Source organism: Neophocaena asiaeorientalis, unplaced genomic scaffold, assembly GCF_003031525.2.
Source record: "Neophocaena asiaeorientalis asiaeorientalis breed wild unplaced genomic scaffold, Neophocaena_asiaeorientalis_V1.1 scaffold337, whole genome shotgun sequence".
Lineage (NCBI taxonomy): Eukaryota > Metazoa > Chordata > Mammalia > Artiodactyla > Phocoenidae > Neophocaena > Neophocaena asiaeorientalis.
Window position 1 is genome coordinate 550,020 of NW_020175054.1, and position 20,960 is coordinate 570,979.

Sequence of the window (20,960 nt, forward strand, 5' to 3'; positions counted from 1 at the left end):
GGAAGCCCTCAGGCGGCTGGAGGAAGGGTCCCTACCAGTGGGTGTTCTCAGTCCGGGAGGTTAGTCAGGGTCCCCCCCCCCTCAGAGAGCCTGAACTCATGGGGCTGAGAGAACAGACAAGCACATGATGTCATTGTGCAAACGGGCAGTTAGTGTCCGGTGACCCTTGCTTTGCCGTAAGGAACTCCAAGTCGGTGAAGGCTCTCGTAGCTGCGGCTGCAGGTCCTCCCCAGTGCCTACGTGGGGCCATAGCATGCTCTCCCCCCGAGACTGGCTTATTCTGCGATTCTCTGATCAGTCTTTGGGCCTCTCCCTGGAGGGGTGCAGGTAGGAGAGTGGCGGCTCATGTGTACAAATATGCACACGCAGGATACCAACCTTTGCTCTAGACGTAACCCGTGCAATTGTGGTTCCCTGCTGCTGGGCCACCAGCTGACTGGCTGCTGTAAGTTAGTGGCTGGGACAGGAGGATGCCCACCTACAGCAGTGAAGCTGGGGGAGGGGGCCTTGCCATAGTCTGGGGGCCCTGAGCCGTGGGGAGACGGCCAGGGCCCAACTGCACTTCATGCCAGCCCTTTCCTGCTCTGCTGAGATGTCCAGCCAGGGCCCTAGAGATTCAAAGAGCTCTGGCACTTAGAGGCACACATCTCAGGTGGGTAGAGAATGCCCTTTCCAGAAATAGTCATGAAGCTGGGAAAGTAAGGGTGTGTTTTAGAAAGACAGGCTGAGGGAAGGAGGAGGATGTCCCAGGGCCTCCAGAGACATTGTGGTGGGGTTGGCGGGGCTTCGTGGCTCCTGGAGGAAATCGTGGGAGGACCACCAAGTGCAGAGTGGTGGCGCCCCGGCCGCGGGCGCCTCCTTCAGGAATGGGCCCCTGGCTTTGGGGGCGAGTGAGGGCTGAGGGGAACAGAGACAAGGAGGTTGGGGGGACACAGGGGAGCCCTCTGTCTTGGGGAGGGCTGGGCTGGGAAAAGGTCTGGGGCTAGAGGTGCCTCCCGCTTAACTGACCTGAGCCCTCTCCCTGGGGCCACTGCCAAGGCCGAGGCCAGAAGTCTCTCTGGCCTCCCAGTTGAAAGGCAGGTGGGGCAGAGTCAGGTGGGATTATAAAACCCGACTCTTCTCTCTGTCCTCTCACAGGTTACATTCCTTTTGGGACGCCAATTGTAAGTATTACCTTCAAAGGGTTTTCTTTTCTAAAAAAATTTTTTAATGTATAACTTTACATCGCTGTTCATAAATATTTGAGTTGTTGATTTAGGATAAATTCCTGGAGGGGACTCACTGGAGAAAATATCATATATTTCTTTTTAATTCTTTTTTTTTTTTTTTTAATTCTCTTGATGTGTATTGTCAGACCTCTTTCCATAGAACGTGTGCCAATGTACACCCAACAGGGCCTCAAAGTGCCTGCATCCCTGTATATTTCCCATTTCAAGTATTGTCGTTAATTAGGACATGCTGGTTTGATTACAGGGAAGTTTTCCCAGAAAGCTTGGGAAGTCGGAAAGTAAGGGTGCCTTCTGAAAACTGGAAAATTCAGCATTATTTTTGTTCTGTTTTGAAATCAGGATTAAGCTTACTGTTAATCTTTTTATACTGGAGTAAAACAAATGTACAGAAAGGGTGCATTTGTCATAAATGTACAGCTTGATAAGTTTTCACAAAGTGAGCTCATCTAAGTAAATATCACTTAGATAAAGATATAGTGCATTACCAGCGTCTCAGATACCTCTTATGTACCCCTCTCAGTCACTAACCTCACAGGGAACCACTTTTCTGACTCCTTCCTTCATTATATTCTCATTTTGCCTGTTATTGAACTTTATATAAATGGAATCACTTACATAAATGTACTTTTTGGGGACTTGGCTTCTTTCACCCAATTGTTTATGAGACTTACTGTTAAATATAGTATTACCTTGTTCTTTTTCATGGCTGTATAATATTCCACTGCTATAATTATATAGAAATTTCTTTATTCATCCTACTGTTGGTAGACATTTGGGTTGTTGCCAGTTTGGAGTTTACAACAACATGCTTTGAATATGATTGTACAAGTCTTTTAGAGGATATATATAGAGATACACACACATGCACACACACACACACACACACACACACACACACACACACCTACACACATCCTCATTTCTCTTGCATTGTACCGAGGAGGCTAAAGAGATAACAACTAAATGTGGGATGTGATCCTAGAACTGGGATTGGGATCAGGGCAGGTGTATGCGGAAAATGGTATTGCAGTTTCTTATAAACATACACTACAATGTGAGCCAGCAATCCTACATTTAGGTATTTACTTCAAGAGAAGTGAATACATATGTCCACACAAATATCTATATATAAATGTTTATAGTAACTTTTTTTCATCTTAGCCTAAAGCAGGAAACAGACAAGAATGACCAACAGATGTTAAAACCACTAAGTGAAAAACTGATTGGGAACAGGATATTTACCTAGTCTGAAAGTTTCCTATATATTTCATAAATATCATTCATTCATGTTTATTAATTGGCAGCCTCCTGTAAATAAGGGTCTTCCCTTCTGCCTCCCATTTTCTTGTTTTTTAAAACTATCAGTATGGTCTTGTATACTTTTTGTATTCAGTGGATAGTAATTTACTTTTTTCATTGTTCATTTTTATATACAAATTGTGCCAAATTTGACCAATAGAAACCCTTTAAAGCAATTTCAGTGTCCATTTGACATGTCTTTTTTATGTTATGAGTATGTACGTCAATACTTTCTGGCACAATGTATGGATATTCCAAACTCATCTTGTAGTTTCTCTGCCCCATTTCTCCAAAGAGCCCTGGTTCCTTTTAGAGGGGAATGGTATTTAGGAACCAAAATCTGGATAGTTAGGTGTGCTCATTGTTACTGGTGTGTCATTGTTTCTAGGCCCTCTTAGCAGACAGAGCTAGGACATACAACTTTTTAAAAATCATGACTACATACTAATACCTCTAATTCCAATCCAACATCTCAGAGTTCTTCCCCTCTTTCCAGTCCATATCTACGTCTTCCTTCTCCCTGAATGAGAATACAACAACAATGTATTTATTCAGTTACTAAATCTTATATATACAAATAAAAGAACTTCAGAATTGCTACATTAATGCCACTCAAACATGTATTAATCCCTGCCCCCGCCAAATGTATTAAGTAAAGCTTGAGATTTCTTTGAAGTTCTTTTTGTCTGTTGAATAGATCCTACTGACAGTATATAGTCAGAGAATTGTGTTCAAAAGTTATTTGAATTAAACAAAAGTTATTTGAATTAATTATTTTCTTCTGTGTGTATATGTTATTTATATGATATACAGTTAGGTTTATTCATTTCTGTTGCCACTGAATTTCAGATGTTTCCCCATTCTTACTGATTTATTTTGGGAACTACATAAAATGTCAACATAGTTCAAAAGTCAAAAGCTATGTAAAAAAGGCATAATAAAAGTCCCATTTCCCTCTCTATCCCTTCTACCTCCTTCCCACCCATCCTCTCTAAGTAAATATTTTATCCTTCCTATTTCTTTTTGTAAAAATAAGCAAATACAAATACATTTCCCTTTCTTTTTTCTATAAAAGGTACCATATTATATAACCCTTTTGTGCAATGTCTTTTTTTGCTTAATGACATATCCTGGAAATCACAATGTATCCGTTTATAGCGATCTTCCTCATTCTTTTTTTTTTTAAATAGCTGCGTAGTAATATACTACATGGAAGTACCATAATTTATTCAACTATTTTCCTACATATGGACATTTAGACTATTTCCATTATTTTGCCAATATGAATAATGCAAGAATAGATAGTCTTGTGCATGTATTTTGATATTGTTGGAGATATATCTTGAGGGTAACTTCCTAGCTTCTATGTAAGGACTAATTAAATAGACATTTCTGGCAATACTGGGCAAGAAAAAAGAGAGAAGATACAAATAAAAAATGCTAGGACTAAAAAGTATAATAATTACAGATATAATAGAAGTTTAAAAGATCAAAATGCATTGAACAATCTGGGGCAGGAAATTTGAAGACTTAGGAAAATATGGATACATTTCTGAGAAAGTACAGGTTACCAAAAACTGCCTAGCAAGAGGAAATATAGAATTTGAAAAGACCTGTAAATAGAAAGAAATTAGATCAGTTGCTTAAAATATATGCACCAAAGAAGTAACAAACAAATCAAAAATTACCACTAGGCTCCCATGATCTTTCAGGTGACTACACTCAAAGGAATAGCCAAACTCAATCTTTACAAAACTCTTTAAAGAGAATAAAAAAGAGGAAATATTCCCCAATTCATTTATGAGGCACTTTGAGACCAATACCAAAGAAGTTAGTATGAGAAAGAAAAATTATAGGCCAATATCACTTACGAAATTATACATAGTCTAAATGAAATAATAGCAAGTTGAATCCAGCACTGTATTAAAATATATCAAAAAAGATTTACCAAGGGGCTTCCCTGGTGGCACAGTGGTTGAGAGTCCACCTGCCGATGCAGGGGACGCGGGTTCGTGCCCCAGTCCGGGAAGATCCCACGTGCCGCGGAGCGGCTGGGCCCGTGAGCCATGGCCGCTGAGCCTGCGCGTCCGGAGCCTGTGCTCTGCAACGGAAGAAGCCACAACAGTGAGAGGCCCGCGTACCGCAAAAAAAAAAAAAAAAAAAGATTTACCAAGAATGGTAATAGAGAATGTATTAATATAGTTCATCACATTAACACATTGAAGGAGAAACATGATGATCTCAGTAGATACAGAAAAATCATTTGATAAAACATAACTCCATTTATAATTTTTTTTAAAAGAGAAGGTTAGGTCTAAAAGGGAGCTTCATTAACTTAATACAGTATCTGTCAGAAAAAAAAAAAAAAAAAACCCAACCCCATAGCAAGAAGCATTCTTAAAGATGAATCAGATAAATGTAAAATCTTAATGTCTGGGACAGGGTAAGAATGCCTGATAGTAATGCTTCCATCCAGCATTTTCCTAGGAGACTAACAAGTACAATAAGACATGACAAAATAAATGACCAGTATTAGGATTGGAAAGGAAGAAACAAAATTTTTCATGAGAATAGGCAAACTATTGGAACTACTATTTTATAAGATTTCTGGATGTAAGACAAGTATACAAAATAATTGCTGTATGCCTATAAACCTATAACAAACATCTAGAACATGATATTTTTTTTAAAAAGAAAGCATTTATAATAGCACTTAGAATGATAAGTTACCAAAAATAAATTCAAGAAAGGATGTGCAAGATCTTTATGGAAAAACTTATAAAACTTTATTGAAGGACATTGGAGATCTAAATAAATGGAGAAATATATCACCTTGGGTGGGAATATTCGTTATCATGAAGATACCCATTTTCTTCAAATTATATTTAATTATATTCAATAAAATTCCAATCAAAATCTCATCAGGATTTTTCATGGAACTTGACAAGTTGATACTAAAAATTATATGAACAAGCTAAGGGCCAAGAACAGCCAAGACAATTTTCAAGAATGAGGTGGTGGGACTTCCCTGGTGGCACAGTGATTAAGAATCCGCCTGCCAATGCAGGGGAAGTGGGTTCGATCCCTGCTCCGGGAAGATCCCACATGCCACGGAGCAACTAAGCCCGTGTGCCACAACTACTGAGCCTGCGCTATGAAGCCCGCATGCCACAACTACTGAGCCCACGCCCCGCAGCTACTGAAGCCCGCGCGCCTCCAGCCTGTGCTCCGCAACAAGAGAAGCCACCAAAATGAGAAGCCCGTGCACTGCAACGGAAACCCAACGCAGCCAAAAAAAAAAAAAAGAATGAGGTGGTAAGAGGAGAGTCACCGTACTAAGTTGTATAAGACAGTTTGGTTTTGGTTTGGAGATAAGCAAATAGATCATTGCAACAGAATAGAAAGTCTGGAAACATGCCCATACCCATATGGAAGTTTGATATTTGACAAATCAGTGGAGAAGAAGGATGGACTGGACCATCTAACAAATGGTGCTACCTATGTGAAAAAGAAATAAAATTAGATTTCACCTCATACACAAAACACATTAAATATGAAAAGAAAATATTTGCAGCACTGTTTATAATAGCAAAAAGAAAGGAAACCACTGAAATGTCCATCAAGAGAATGGATAAATATTCATGATTTGGTCATGCAATGGAATACTTAACACAGGAAAGAAAATAAAGGACAGGGCTACATTTATCAATATTGATAAATCTCAAAAACAATGATGAATGAAAAAACAGTAGCAGAGTAATAATACTGTCTGATGTCATTTATATAATGTTTTAATATGCAAAGCAATATTATATATATATATATTTATGGGTATATTTTTCAAGGATCCATAAAAACATTCATGGGAACAGTTAGCAACAGATTCATGATACTACTTACCTCTGGAGAGAGAGAGAAGGCAATGGAATCTAGCAGAGCAGGAGGTGCTTCATTTGTATCTGTTATGTTTCATCATTTAAAAAGATAAAATTTTCACAAAAATTTGACAAAATGATAAGATTTGGCAGTATGTGGATATTCATTGTAGTATCCTCTAGACTTCTTTGTATGCTTGCAATGTTTCATTTTATACATATATTTTAAATATATATCAACATGTATAGGGAATATCATTCTCATCACTATCCTTTTGTAGTTTCCCTGAAACTTCTACATTGTTCTGAAATATTCTGAGAAAGTATTATGTTTTCCCCACTGTAATTGTGTGCGTTTAATTTCCTTGCATTTCTTATAGTTTTTGCTGTATATATTTCAGTGCAGTGGGGTTTTGTGTGTTCATGACATTTTTATTTTCTTGATGTTATAATCTCCACCTTCCCACCTCTCTCACTTTCTTTCTTTCACACGCACACACACACACACACGCACACACACACACACGAAATATCCCTGTTTCATAGAATATTGTCTTGAATTCTACTTCATCTCATATTAATATTTCTATTCCCATTTTAGTTGCCTTGTAAATTATTGCCTACACATTTATATCAGAGTGATATTTAATTTCTGTGTATATGTCGCTCTTAGACAAAATTGAGCAGCATTCTACTTTTTTTTTACCCAGTTTGAGAAACTCTGTCTTTAACTTTAATAATTAATGGAACTCATTCATATTTATTCTGCCACTGGTTATTGTGAGCACTTATTCCAGCCACCAAGTAGCTTGTTTGTTGGTTTGCTTATCAAGTTTGTTATTGTTTCCATTTATTTTCCTGATTTGTACTAGAGTGGTAATTTTCATTGGTCCTTTTGATTTCTTAAGTGGTTTGGAAGGGGAGCATCCTAATCCTCTCTAATTACCATTCTCCTATAATTTTTTTTTTTTTTTTTGCGGTACGCAGGCCTCTCACTGCTGTGGCCTCTCCCGTTGCGGAGCACAGGCTCCGGACACGCAGGCTCAGCGGCCATGGCTCACGGGCCTAGCCGCTCCGCGGCATGTGGGAGCTTCCTGGATCGGGGCACGAACCCGTGTCCCCTGCATCGGCAGGCAGACTCTCAACCACTGCGCCACCAGGGAAGCCCCTCCTATAATATTTTATGGAGAGATTTAGCTGTATCTACCTTATCAATATCAATAATTGAATAGTAAATAGGACCTCCCCAACCCTACCCATAAAGGAAGAGACTTTTAGTTTTACCCTACTCTCTACTCTACCATTTCACCCGTACACACCTGTCAAGATTTTGGAAATAATCTGGAATCTCACCAGTTTTTTGAATCCTTGCTTAACACCTATATTAAACGTCTCAATTTTTTAGGTTTTTCGTGTGTGTGTGTGTGTGTGTGTGTGTGTTCTCTATGTTTTGTTAGAGTACTTCTTTGAGTAATGTTGAGTGTGTGGGCAATACTTTCTGAGTCCTTCCATATCTGAAATGACGTTTTTTCCCTCTTATACATGAACAATAGTTGGCCTGATTCTCATTTTCTTTATTGGTAAACCTCCCCCACTCCCTTTGGGAGCTTTTGGTATTTTTTCTCTTTATCTTTGGAGTGCAGAAATATCCTTAGGATTAAAAAAAACCTTCTCCATGTATTTTATAAAATTATACAAGTAATACATGAATATGTTCTTTGGAATTCAAAAATATCACCAAGAATATTTTTAAAGTTATACAAGTAATACATGAATATGTTCTCTCAGCTCAGAATTCAAACAATGCAAAAAAAAAAAAAGTAAAGTTCCTCTGACGACCCTCAACTCCAAATCTATTCCCAGAAGTAACCTCTGTGAGAAGTCTGGTGTGAACTTTCAGGCTTTTTTCTAGGCATTTGCAAAGATATGAATCATCACTAAAAATTTGTTTTTAGATAGATATGTTTTATAAGTAAAAATACACTTATTTATCTACAAATAGCTTAATTACACTTAGCAGTTTGCCTACATAAGGATCCCCTCCCTTCCTTCCTTCCTTCCTTCCTTCCTTCCTCCCTTCCTCCATTTTCCTGCTGAGTAGCATTCTCTCCCATAGTGATGGATTTAGATTGTTTCTGATTATTTGCTATTAGAAATAACAGTGCTGTGAAAAATCCTTATAAAGTTCTTTTTGCACAAGTATGATGATTTCTTGAGGGCCCATTCCAGAAACTGAGTTTGCTGTGTAAAAGGCAATGCACATTTCCCTGAACACCAAAAAGATCTCACTTCTTTTCATATATTTATTGGCTATTTACATTTCCTCTTCCGTGAATTAGCTGTTAACATCCTTTGTCCATTCTTCCATTTGCTGTATTTTCCTAATTGATTTGTAAGCATTGCTTATATATTTTGGATATTAATCCTTTGAATTATATATATTACAAATCTCTCTCCCAGCTGTTCTTCCTTTACTCTCTGGTGTCTTTGTTGTAGAAAAGTTTTAAATATTGATTTTTAAAATATAATGATCTTTCCTTGGACTGAGTTTTGAGTCTTGTCCCCACTTCTCACCTCCATCTCCTTTATTAAAATAACTAGATTTGTGAGAGTTGTGTCTGGGAATCAGCTGTTAGATGTATCCATCAATTCTTCTGTTTTCATTTTCTAATTTATTCATGTTTTCTCTTGTTTTTATAATATCCACTTTTCCTCTTTGATTTGTTTGTGACTGGTTTTTTAATCTTTTGCCTTGAATTTATTCTTATTTATTCTCATTCTTTCCTTCTAATGAAGCTGTTTAGGGCTCTGAATTTGCTTCTGAGTATATCGAATACTTGGTTTTCATATATAGTGATCTATGTTTTTATTTTCTAAATAAGTTTGAAATTATAGCTTTGAGTCTTCTTTAGTCTGTTAGATAGTCAGAAGAATGCATTTTAAATTCCAAATGACTGGGTTTTAAAAGGATATATTCTTTTGTTATTATTTTCTAGTTTATCTCATTTTCAGAGAGAGTGACCACTACAATTTTGCCATTTGAGATTTATTATGGTTTTCTTTGTAGCATAGTATATGATTATATCAGTTAGGAGTAGGACCACTTCTATATAACAAAAAGTTCAAAATAACAGTAACTTTAAGAAAATAATTTATTTCTCTCTCATACCAAAGAATTTTGGAGGTAGGCAGATCCCCACAGTCATCAGGAATCCAGGCTTCCATTTTTCTACAGCATTCTCAGTGCTGCCTTCTAGTGTCAGTCACCTCATAGCCCAGAATGGCTGCTGAAGTTCCAGTCATCACAGCCACATCCCAGGGAGGAGAAAGAAGGGAGATGTAAAAGGATGTACCTCCTAGCTGAGTCATTTCCCTTCAAGTAGTCTTCTTCAAAGCGTCACAGAACAGTTCTGTTTATATTCCATGTAGAACTTAGCTGGATATATAGTCAATCCCTAATTATAGGGATTCTGTTAGTGAGAAAAAAGTGAAGAATAGCTATAAGTAGGCAAACAAGAATCTGCCATAGTAATTTTAATAAATATTCCATCAATGCTTAAAAATAAAAAGATATATCTTTCGGCAGTATCATCTCTCCCAAGCCAGAGAAGTTGAGTTTGGGGCTTATTCCTCATAAGAGGCCAACTGGACCCTTTCAAAATCAATGGCTGCCATCAACTGTGATAAACTAGCTAACCCAAGGGATGCCAGCACTGTGTCTAGTTCACAGGTGTTATTGAGGACACCCCATATTTTTCCGCTCTCTCCTCTTCGTAAGACCAATCAATCACTTCAGGGTCACTATGGCCTTCTAGGCATCATGGGAACTTGGGTGCTGATCCACTCCCATGTTGTTCAGGGCTTTACTGCTGAAGTAGACGCTGTGAATGTCCTATCAGGACCAGTCCTCTTCCAGCCTGGAGCAAACATCCCTCTGTGGATAAATGTGTAGGATGTGAGAATAGGAATCCCTGGAATCTGAGATCCTGTATGAACACTTGACTGAGGCGAATGGGCAGCATGACCTGGGATGGCCTCAGTGGCAGCCAGGGCCAAAATGACAGGCTTACCTAGCCTCACTTCCTAGCCCTGATTAGTTGTATTCTGGGATTCAGAACAGCTGGGCCAGAGGCCAGGTCCCAAGAGGAGCCACTGGTCGTGGAGAACCTGTAGCCTTCCATCCAGGCACTTTGACGTGGATGAGCAATGTGAGGACTCGTTGGTTCCACTCCCTCCCGGGGCCACTGCCTCGCCCAGTAAGGAGGGAGCACTGTGGCTGTCCCGGCACTTCCACCCGAGGCCTGGCTCCCACCAGCCACATCAGCTCCCCTAAGACCCTGCTGTCACCTGGTAGCACTGAACATCTCAGCAAACGCCTGGTCTGAAGGCAAGTGAAGGTTCCAGTCCATGCCTTAGGGAAGCCCCTGCCGTGATAGAATGGGTAAGAAATATACACATGCAGAAACCACTAAAATGCTTACCAAAATAGAAATGGGGTGCCAGCGAATGTGCTAGAACTGGGTCCCTGAGTGATAAAGGGAAGGAGTAAGTAAGGCTGGCAGGTGCCTCGACTAAGATGCTTCTGGAAGCAACATCTAAACTGCCTCCTGCCCAGGTGAGCATCCCTGACTTGAACCCCCACGCTGTTGTCACCTTGCCTGAGAGTAACCCCGCCCCTACCCTGCTCACTCCCAGAGCTCAGGAGAAACGAGCTGGTTTTTTCCCAGAAGCTGGTGCCAGTTTAGTCAGCAGATTTCACAGATCTACTGGCACCCATGTAGTGTCTTATTTTAAGCTTAACATTTGAAGATGGAAACTTTTCCCCCTTTGATGTGTGGCAAAGAGATCCCAATTTATACATAAGCATGGCGGCTAAGCCAGTGCACCACCAAGGCTGTTCCCAAGGCTGGTGCAGTTCATGGCTCCCCTTTTTCAGGTACCTTCCCAGAAGAACCCCACCAACCATGGTCACTTCTTATAATTGGCATCTCAATTTCCATGTTTCCACTGAGAGGTGTGCAGCCCTGTCCTTTCCGGGCATGTGTGGCTGGGGAGAGGCAGGGCCAGGGTCCTGGCCCCCATCCCGTCCTCTCTGCATTTCCCCAGCTGCCAGCCTTTACCCTTGGCTCCCATAATGTCTCAGGGCAGGGCGCTGGGTTTCTCTTGTGGGCCTGAGGTTCTCCCAGGTGACATCGTGCCTCCCCTCTCAGCCCTGAGCTCCCTGATGCTGCTGTCCTCCTCTCCCCTCCCCCTGTCATTCTGGAAGTCTCAGAACTTAAGGCCAGAACCCCGCTATCCAGCTGGGAGACTGAGGAGGGCAGACCAGGAGCATCCTGTCAGTGAGTCCAGAGGCCTTGGGTTATGTCCAAACCAGATTTCTGTCTTGGGACGTTTGGAGCTTGGACTCTACTCTGAACCCTCTCATTTTAACACTGCAGATGATTGTGTGGACTTAGAAACCCCATTTCTCCAGAAGTGCTGGTGTAACTCAAGTCATCTCTGCGGGGAGGAAGGGTGGACCATGGAGGGTTCACTTATGTGAGGATTTGGCTGAGTCCCAGGGCCTTTCTGACACCTTCCAACCCTCCTCGTCCCAGACTTGGATACCAGTCATTTTGGCTTAATTTATGCCATCCAAGAGTTGTTGCTCATTAAGCTGGAATTGACCAGTCAGGGACAAACATTCATTTGACAAAAGATATTTTCTTTAACCGGTTGGGATCCTTTAAATAGCAGCACCCCTAATGCACCGAAGTGTTACTTTTCAGATCATTAGCTATATAAATCAGAAGGTGGAGACAAAGTAGAAGGAAAAAACAGGCAAATTGTTGAGTACTGGGGCCCATGGAAGGTCTTTTGAAAAGTAAGAGGAACGTTTAGAATTGAGTGAGTCAGTGTGGAGGAAAAGGGTATGATGCCAAAGGACTACTGCTTTGCCAACGAGGACTCCCAGGTATTTGAGAAGTGAATGTCATATGGTCTCACCCCTCTGAAGCTTCTGGAAGCTCTCAAGGAAGATAGAATTTAAACAGATATTTACTACTGAGATGAATACTGCAAAGAAGGCAGGCAGGGTGCTGAGAGAGCATATAATCTAACATCATGCTGAGGGCCAGGGAAGGCTTCCTGGAGGAAGTGACAACTAAGCTGAAACCTGGAGGATGAGGAGGGATTAGCCAAATGGAGATGGGGTAGAGGGTGGGAGGACCAGTTATTTCTGCCGTTATCTTGCCAAGCAAGGCGATTCCGTGCCCTGTGGTCTTCCCCTGACTTAAGTTTCACCACCCAGTTGTTTTGGCACACACCCTGTTTCCCCTCTGGATTTTTTTAATACTTTTAAAAAGTTTTCTTCTTCTTATCGCTTAAGTCACTTTCTTATGGGGTAGGGGGTTGCTCAGTTCTGAGTCCCAATATCACAGTGCACAGAATTGTGACCAGCGGCCTTGCTTCCTTGTCCTTGTCTTCAACTGTTCGTGTCCCACTTCTGGCCAAGCAGATTGAGATATTTGGTGGTGCCTCTCTCTCACGCTGAGACCTCATCTCTCTGCAGAGGTTAGAACACTCTGACCGCGGAGGCCTGAAGTGAAGATGTGATTTTTCTTGTGAGCCAGTTGCCATATGGGTGCAATTGGCCCCATTCCTGATTCTGTCCTGAGACGAGGCTCAAACACAAACTTCCCTTCTTCCTGGACTAGCCAGGGAGGCCGCAGAGTTAGGCCAATGGTCACCAGGTGGAGTGGGTAGATAAGCTAGGCTGCTCAAGAACCAGTATCACTAGGGAAGATATAATTCAAGGTGCGTTAGTAATGGTAAAGAATTTTTCTCAGGGAGGATAGCATATTCACTCTTCATATGTAGTAATCCCTGTATCGATCACCTCTTGCTACTATAGTGCTGTGTAACAAATATCCACAAAATTTCAGTGGCAGCCATAAGCGTTCATTCTTGGGGATCCGCAATTACCCAGGGTTTGGCTGATCTAGACTGGGCTTGACCGAGGCAGTTTTGCTTCTCACCGCAGGTCTGGGGTCACCTGGGAGTCAGCTCACCCAGGCTGGACTCTGCTCCTCACATCTTATCCTCGGATTAGGGCACTAGTCAGGGCATGTCTCCTCTTGGCAATGTTAGGAGCACAGAGGGCCAGCAGAAACATATGAGGCCTCTGAGGCCTGGTCTTAGAACTGGCACACTGCCACTTCCTCCCACATGCCAATGGCCAAAGCAAGTTATATGGCCAAGCAACACCAAGAGCATGGAAACAAATTCCTCCCCTGGCATGGATATGGGTGCAGGGAGGAGTGAAGAATTGGGACCAAAACTCAATCTGCCCCCCTCTCCAAAGGCCAATAGCCTCATGCAATCAGACTTTAATAAAAGGACTAAGGAAGAGATGGGTGATGGTGGTCATTGTCACAATCCATCATGGATCTTTTCCCTAGCCGAGAATGAATGAATGTTCTTAATAATGAATTAGCAATGTTCTACCAGTGTGTGGTGTGGGCCCAGCTTTGTGCTGAGTGCTTTGGGGGATATCAGAGAGAAAAGCCCTAATTCTACCATCAGGAACTTACTATCCTTTATGGGATAAGCCTTGTGTTCAAAGACAAGATTGGGGCTAAATGATGCTCAATTGTGAATGTAGACTGTGGAGTTCAGAGAAATGAGAGGCCAGCAAAGGCTAGAAAAGAATGAGGTAGAAGGAAAGGAACGCTACTAACATTTAACACCTAGTGAGCACGTGGTGTGTGCCAGACACTGTGCCAAATTCTTTCCACGCCTTACTTCCTCTCTTGATCATCCAGAGAGGTACCAGGATTGTCCCCATTTAACAGATGAAGAAACAGAGGCACAAAGAACTCAAGTAACTTGTGTGTGGTCACACAGCTGGTAAATACTAGAACCAGGACTTGAGTCCAGCTCCTCCCACCACCAGAGCCTGAGCGTTGATCATCAGGGCCCATGGCCGGCCACCCAAGGGGAAGGGGAATCAAAGGCAGACAGATGTGCGGAGAGGACAGCTGCCGGGGGTGGGAGCTGTGGAGGGGACCCCAATCGTGTTATGAACTATAAATGGGAGCAAAGATAGGATGTGCGATTTGGCCGAGGTCCTGCAGCAAGATAGGGTGCAGGCTGGGCTGGGAATTCTGGCTGTTGGCTCTCCTTCTACGTTCCCTGGTCCCAGCCGCTTTCTGGGCTCTCTCCACCCGCCACGCGGCCACGCCTGAAGTGTCTCCTTGGAAGAGGTGCAATCCACTGGCATTGAAGCCGGCGGACTGGCTCCCTCTCTCTATTCATCTCTTTCCTCCTTTCCCCTGCCATGTTCTGGAAAGGGCAGCATGAGGGAATGTGGGCAGGTTGCACCAGAGATATACATCTGAGAACTGAAGGAACATTTATTTTTAATTTAGACTTAAAAAGAAAAAAGGAAATTATAAAATATCTGCTCTTGCTCCTGGGATTGTGCAGATGGTGCTGCGTGTTGCCTAATAGGGAATGGGGCTGGCACCTGCGTGCTCGTGGCCCCACCAGCCTGACTGTAGGACCTGGAAGGCAGGATCCCTGTTCCTCTTGCCTCAGCCTCAGATGGCTCCCTGGGACCCCGTTTGGCCAATGTGGCATGGTGGTCCACTGCCTTCTCACCTCACCCTCCCTGGACTCCCGTCTGCTGATTTCCTGAACATCCTCCTTCAATGAAGCCAGCCTCTCAGCTGTTCCTACTCGCATGAACACACACATGCACACCTCAGCTCCATCCTGTCACCCCCTTTGGCAGATAGCCAGACCTCTCCCTTCCTGAACTCCTGCTTGGATGTTAGAATTTATCAGTTTGACACACATCCAGATACCTGTTTAAACCATCTTGTCATTTTCATGCCCAGGAGTTATAAAGGACATTCTCATATATTTTCCTGTTTGGTCCTTGTGTTTATTGTGGTTAGGTGCTATATATTCCTCTCTTCTGGTAATCTCCACTGGGAGCGGTATGGGACTCAGTGCATAGAAGATGCTCAAAAAGGGGCATAGAATGTGACTTTTCTTTTGTATTCAGGCGGGTGATCTGGAGAAGGAGCCCCTAAAATCAGAGAGTTGGGGTCCCCAAGCCAGGAATCAGGAGACCTGACTCTTTCTCTAGCTTGCTTTAAAGCCTTGGGCAGATCACTGAATTTCTCTAAGTCTCTGTTGCCCCATTTGCAAAATATAGAAAGTAATCTCTATTTTGTCTGAGCTCCAGAGTTATTTTTTATTTCTTTTAGGGCATTATCATTTCTTTCTTTTTTAACATCTTTATTGGAGTATAATTGCTTTACAATGGTGTGTTAGTTTCTGCTTTATAACAAAGTGAATCAGCCCTGGAGTTATAATAAGGATCATGGCAAATGACATAAGGAGAAGTGCTTAGCAAAATCAATCAATCAATTCATCTCTTTAAGAAAGCATGCAGAGTCAGAGGTGCCCAGCATGGACATCAGGCCCGTGTTTGGGCAGAAGTTAGGGACAGGAGGCTGGTCAGGTTGGCCAGTATGGTGAAAAACTCACTGGTTACACTTTGTGTGTGTGTGTATTGCATAGCCTGGGTATTAGTTTGGTTTAGTTTAGGGCTATGGTTTGTTCTGAAAAAAACTTGATATCACATAAAAAAATGCATGCCACAAGAAAAAACAAGTAAGATGACCTGGCCTGGGCGCCTTGACAGTCAGTGCAAAGAGGGACACAGTTGAATGCCCAGTGTTTGCAAGACAGATGCAAACCAGATGTTCAGAAGTATAAATTTCTGATCCTGAGATCAGAAAAATTTCCTCCACATGGATTCATAATGGGGTCCAACGTAATGAGCAGTGAGTGTCCTGGACAACAGCTGAAGGGTAAATACGAGTCCCATGGGCCACATCTTATGACGGTCCTGGTGAGCCAAGCACAGTTCAGGGGGTGCAAAGGGGATTGAGGGGGAGAATACAATGTAGTTCATAACACACCAGTTTTATATAAACCAACGGATTAGGGGGAACGATGTGCTGAGTTCCCAACAGTGGAAAACAGCTTTTATATCCTCAGGCTTTGTGAGGCAGTCAGACATGCGCATGTTTATACATACATCCACATGCATACGAATGCACAAACACAAATTCACACACACACACACTCGCGGGCTCATGTTGTCTGTTCCCAGATTTAGGCCTCTCTAGGCTCAGCTTCCTCTCTATGGTCTGGCTCCTGACTGGGGCGCTAGGATGAGGCCCTGGGTCCCCTGAGGTTACTTCTTGGCAGGACTGGTGGGAAAATTCCCTTTAAAGACGATGGGACCATCTGTATTGACTTCACACCTACTACCTGGAACCTGAGAATAGAATTTAAACTGAGACAGGACCTCCAAGGTCAACCTGTTCGCTCTATAGGGGAGAAAGCTAGAACCCCAAAGGGGCATGTCTTCTGCTGGAGATCACACAGGGATGGAGCCTAGGCTAAGACCCAAGGTCTCCTGACTCTCACTCCAGCACTCTAAGCTGTCATTGCAAAGAAAAATCAAGTTGGGATCTTATTTTGGGGAGAAAAATATCATAAGGTAATTCTTCATTGGACTATGGAATTAATTTACATTATGTAATTTTATTCAAACTGATATGGGCCAATAAATATAACTGTGTGCGTGTTTGCTGTTTTAAAACATTTTAATGTTTAAAACATGATTTACTAATGCTGCTAAGGATGTCTAGAATTTGATTTACTGCATAGAATTGAATGTTTACACATTCCTTACAGAAATTCTTGCCAAAGAGCCATTTTATCTACAAGAATAATAAATAAGTCAATATGTGGATGGCTGTGCACATTTTTTCCATATACAGCAGCACTTGGTAGATGTTATTTTGCACACAAGCACTCAAAAGGTAAATTTGAGAGACACACATGGATCCCCGAAGTCTAAGATTTGGTCAGTGTCAAGATCAGGCAATGAATCTTGACTTAAACCAAAAAAAACAAAGTCACTGAGTCTAGGTCTTAGGTGATATTTGGGCTTTGGGACTAATGGATGCACACTTATGTAACCAGACTTGGTCGTATGTGTGTATTTGTTCATTCATTCGCACATTCAACAAATACTTATTAGATATCTATGTTTTATTCAATAGCTTAAACATAGTGTAGGTGTTGCTTCATGGGGGCCCAGAGATAATATATAAATTTCCCTACTTGTCTTTGTAAAGCACTTAAGGCCTTTGAAATGATTCTTATTGAATCCTCACAAAAATCCTAATGGAGGGCTTCTCTGGTGGCGCAGTGGTTGAGAGTCCGCCTGCCAATGCAGGGGACACGGGTTCGTGCCCTGGTCCGGGAAGATTCCATGTGCCGCGGAGCGGCTGGGCCTGTGAGCCATGGCCGCTGAGCCTGCGCATCCGGAGCCTGTGCTCTGCAACGGAAGAGGCCACAACAGTGAGAGGCCCACGAACCACCCCCCGCAAAAAAAAAAAAATCCTATTGGATGGCTAGGGTGTGAAGGAGCCAGGTTAGTTGGGTGGAAGTAAAGGCCTTCCTTTTGTTTGCTGGTTTGTTTTTATTGTTCCCCTGCCCACCAATTACAAAAATATGCATGTCCGCTGTTAAAAAGAACACAGAAATATTCAAGAAGAATGTGAGAAAGTACCATGTAACCTGACCTCCAGGGACGTCTACCTGCCGTGCTACAGATTTTTTCATGCCTGGAGATATGTATATGTATGTGTATTTGTGTATGTGGGTGTATCTGATGAGATTTTTTTTTCTTTATAAAAATGGGATTATGTTGTCATATAATTCTGCAACCAAGTTTTTTCATCGTACATCATCTCACTGTGGGCAGTAGTTTGAATATACTTATCATACACATCAGTTTGTACAGATCCAGCTCACTTTTGTTCATGGCTGTGTCATTTTTCTTTACAAAAGCATAGGGCGTTTCTTTTGCCTTCTTCAGCCTTTTCTCTCTCTCTCATAGGTGGTTGGTCTTCTCTTGCCCAATCAGACATTGGCGTCCACTGTCTTCTGGCAGGTAACAGTTTCCCTGCAAGCAGAGGGCTCCTGAAGGGGGCACCCAACACGTGCTGGTTGGAACAGCCTGTCCCAGTGTCTCCTCTCCATCCAGGCCCCTCGGGGAAAGTCACCCCACTTCCTACTCCTCCCTAACCCAGAAGCCACTGGGAGAAACCCCAGGACTTCGGGCCCGCAGCCCAAGTCTTGGGCCATTATAGGTGCTCTGACTTTTGCACAGAGGTGATGAGGGCTGGCGGGTGCCCTCACCTGGATGCTTGTCCCATGGCCAGTGACCTTGAGCCCTACAGCCTCATTTTGACATCAGCCTTACCCAAATCTGTGGGGAAGGTAATCCACCCCCAACTCCAAGGTAGTGATGTGGGTGAAAAAGCATCACAGACCCTGGTCTCTGCCCTTGGAGATAGTCTGGGGCGTGGCTCTCTGAAAACAGTAGAAGCTCAGTATGTATCTGTGTAGAGAGAGAGGGGCAGGAAGAAAAACCTGTCTGTCTTCAGGAGAAAATGTCAGAGTCTTCCTGAAAAAAGAAAAGCTCCTAATAATGTCTGTGTCTGGGCTCTGCAGGTGGTGTAGGGCACTGGGCTCTGTGAGTGGTGTAGGGCACTGAGGCTCAGAGCTGTCGGGCATTCCGGGGGCTTAAGTGTCCACCTTCTGTCCAGTCATTAGTATAAAAAGGGTGATGTGGCAAAGGCAGTGGGGCCCATTTGGGGCAGTGAACACCAGAATTTTGGGAGAGGTGGCCATCTCTGGACTGAGATGGATAGCTGGCCTGGGTGGGACCAGTGTCTTGGTTTGCCAGGAACTGAGGGGTTTCCCAGGACCGGGGCCTTTCGGTGCTAAAACTGCGCTGTCCTGGCGAACCAGGATGGTTGCTCACGCTAACTCAGGGGATGGATGGGACTACCGTGAACTAGACACCCGTGTCTTTCTGGAGGGGTGTGGCCTCCCAGGTCCAGGCCTGCTTTCAGGGAGGTGACCACACCTTTCCTGACTTCTCCTCTCCCCGCATTGCCTTTCAGTGGCTGAACCAGAGCCACAATGCTTGTGTCAACTATGCAAACCGGAACGCTACGAAGGTGAGCATCGCAGACCACCACCTGGTGTCAGGCTTCAGGCTGGGGTGACCCTCTCCCTCCCTACAGTGTGGCATGCCACCATCAGGGCTTCTCCTCTGGGTTTTACTGCCAGGCCTTCAGGAGGGGCCCTGCTGGGGAGGGGCTGCTCACGCGAAGTGACGAAGGCCCAGAACGTGGGAGTGTGGCGCGCGCGGCCAAAGGGATGAGCTCCGCTGGCTTCAGAATTCCCCTTGGGCAGCGCTTATACCCAGATCTTGGATCAGGACAGCATCAGCCACGTGGGGACTGACTTCCTCTAAACTTCCTCCAAGCTTGCCTGGAAGCTGCCTCAGTGCCCTAGGATTGTCAGCTGCAAAGCTAAAGGGCTGCTCGAGGGTGAGGGGTCTGAGAGGACTGGCACGTCCTCCCCAAAGTCCCCTGCACTCCTGGGACGAGCTCACAGTGGAGGTCCAGCCACCCTTCTCTTGTCTAGGAAGGGGCTGGGCGCCTGCTTCGCTGGCAAGGCTGCCTTTCCCCTTGGTCCATTCTCCCACATTTCCGTCCAAAGGCAGCAGAGGAGAGGAATCTAGTTCCCCTTGGGGGGCTGTCAGTTTGGGGAGGAGAGGGTCTGGACATTTATATCTTTGGTGGGGAGTGATAGGGGAGTTATGAGCTGTCCTGGGTGGTAGGAACTTCAGGGCCTGATACCCTGAGGACCTTCCCCCTCCTCCCATCTAAACCTTCGACCCATGCCTTGCTCATATGCTTCGCACACAGACATCTCTGCTTAGATGGCTCCCATTCACCTTAAACCAAATATCTCCAGAATTGCTGTCGTAGTTCCTCAGCTTTTCCTTAATTTTTTGTGTTGCAACTTGGGATCCATTTTCCCATAGAAATATTTAGCAACTGTCTCCTACTGGCCTGGAAGCCCTGCATGGCTGACCAGGACCGTGAGAGCCAGCCAGGCTGTGGCCACCTTGACACTGCCATGTCCCCCGAGAAAATGCTCTGGGTGCCAAACGGCCCACTTGCAACATTTAGCCTTCCTAAACTGGATCTGCTTGCCCCAGCCATAAACGGCCCACTTTGGCCCTTGCTATTTTCTACCCGCAGCCAGCAGTGTCTGCCAAGGGCCTTTCTAGAGCAGGGCAGAAGGCCCTTTGGCGTCTCCCTAGACATAGCTGCCCTGTGTTTCCATGTGCGGAGCTGCGCTGAGGGAGGCCTAGATCCTTTTGGCTTCCAGAGGCCTTCCTCCTTGCCTGCCCCTCCAGGCTCGGGGGCAGGATTGCCTCTTACTGGTTGGGCCATTTGCAAGGGTGGAGGGTGGGAGCTTGGGACACCCAGGGGACCTGAAATTCTGTCTCTGTTTTCCAGCCTTCACCTGCATCCAAGTTCATCCAGGGCTACCTGGGAGCTGTCATCAGTGCCGTCTCCATCGCTGTGAGTAACCCCAGACTCCCCGCCCCCTGGGCGTC

General features: G+C 43.8%; 1 protein-coding gene across 4 annotated transcripts in view; it reads left to right on the forward strand.

The window, feature by feature from the left end:
• SFXN5 (sideroflexin 5) overlaps positions 1 to 20,960 on the forward strand; it is a 119,812-nt gene that overhangs the window by 41,594 nt on the left and 57,258 nt on the right. For 3 of the 4 annotated variants that reach the window (XM_024763999.1, XM_024763997.1, XM_024763998.1), the window contains 4 exons: positions 1,138 to 1,163; positions 18,375 to 18,428; positions 19,447 to 19,503; positions 20,860 to 20,925. In XM_024763999.1, the coding sequence (XP_024619767.1) occupies positions 1,138 to 1,163; positions 18,375 to 18,428; positions 19,447 to 19,503; positions 20,860 to 20,925 (203 nt within the window). The remainder of the gene's footprint in view (positions 1 to 1,137; positions 1,164 to 18,374; positions 18,429 to 19,446; positions 19,504 to 20,859; positions 20,926 to 20,960) is intronic. The other variant, XM_024763996.1, reaches the window with a different exon arrangement.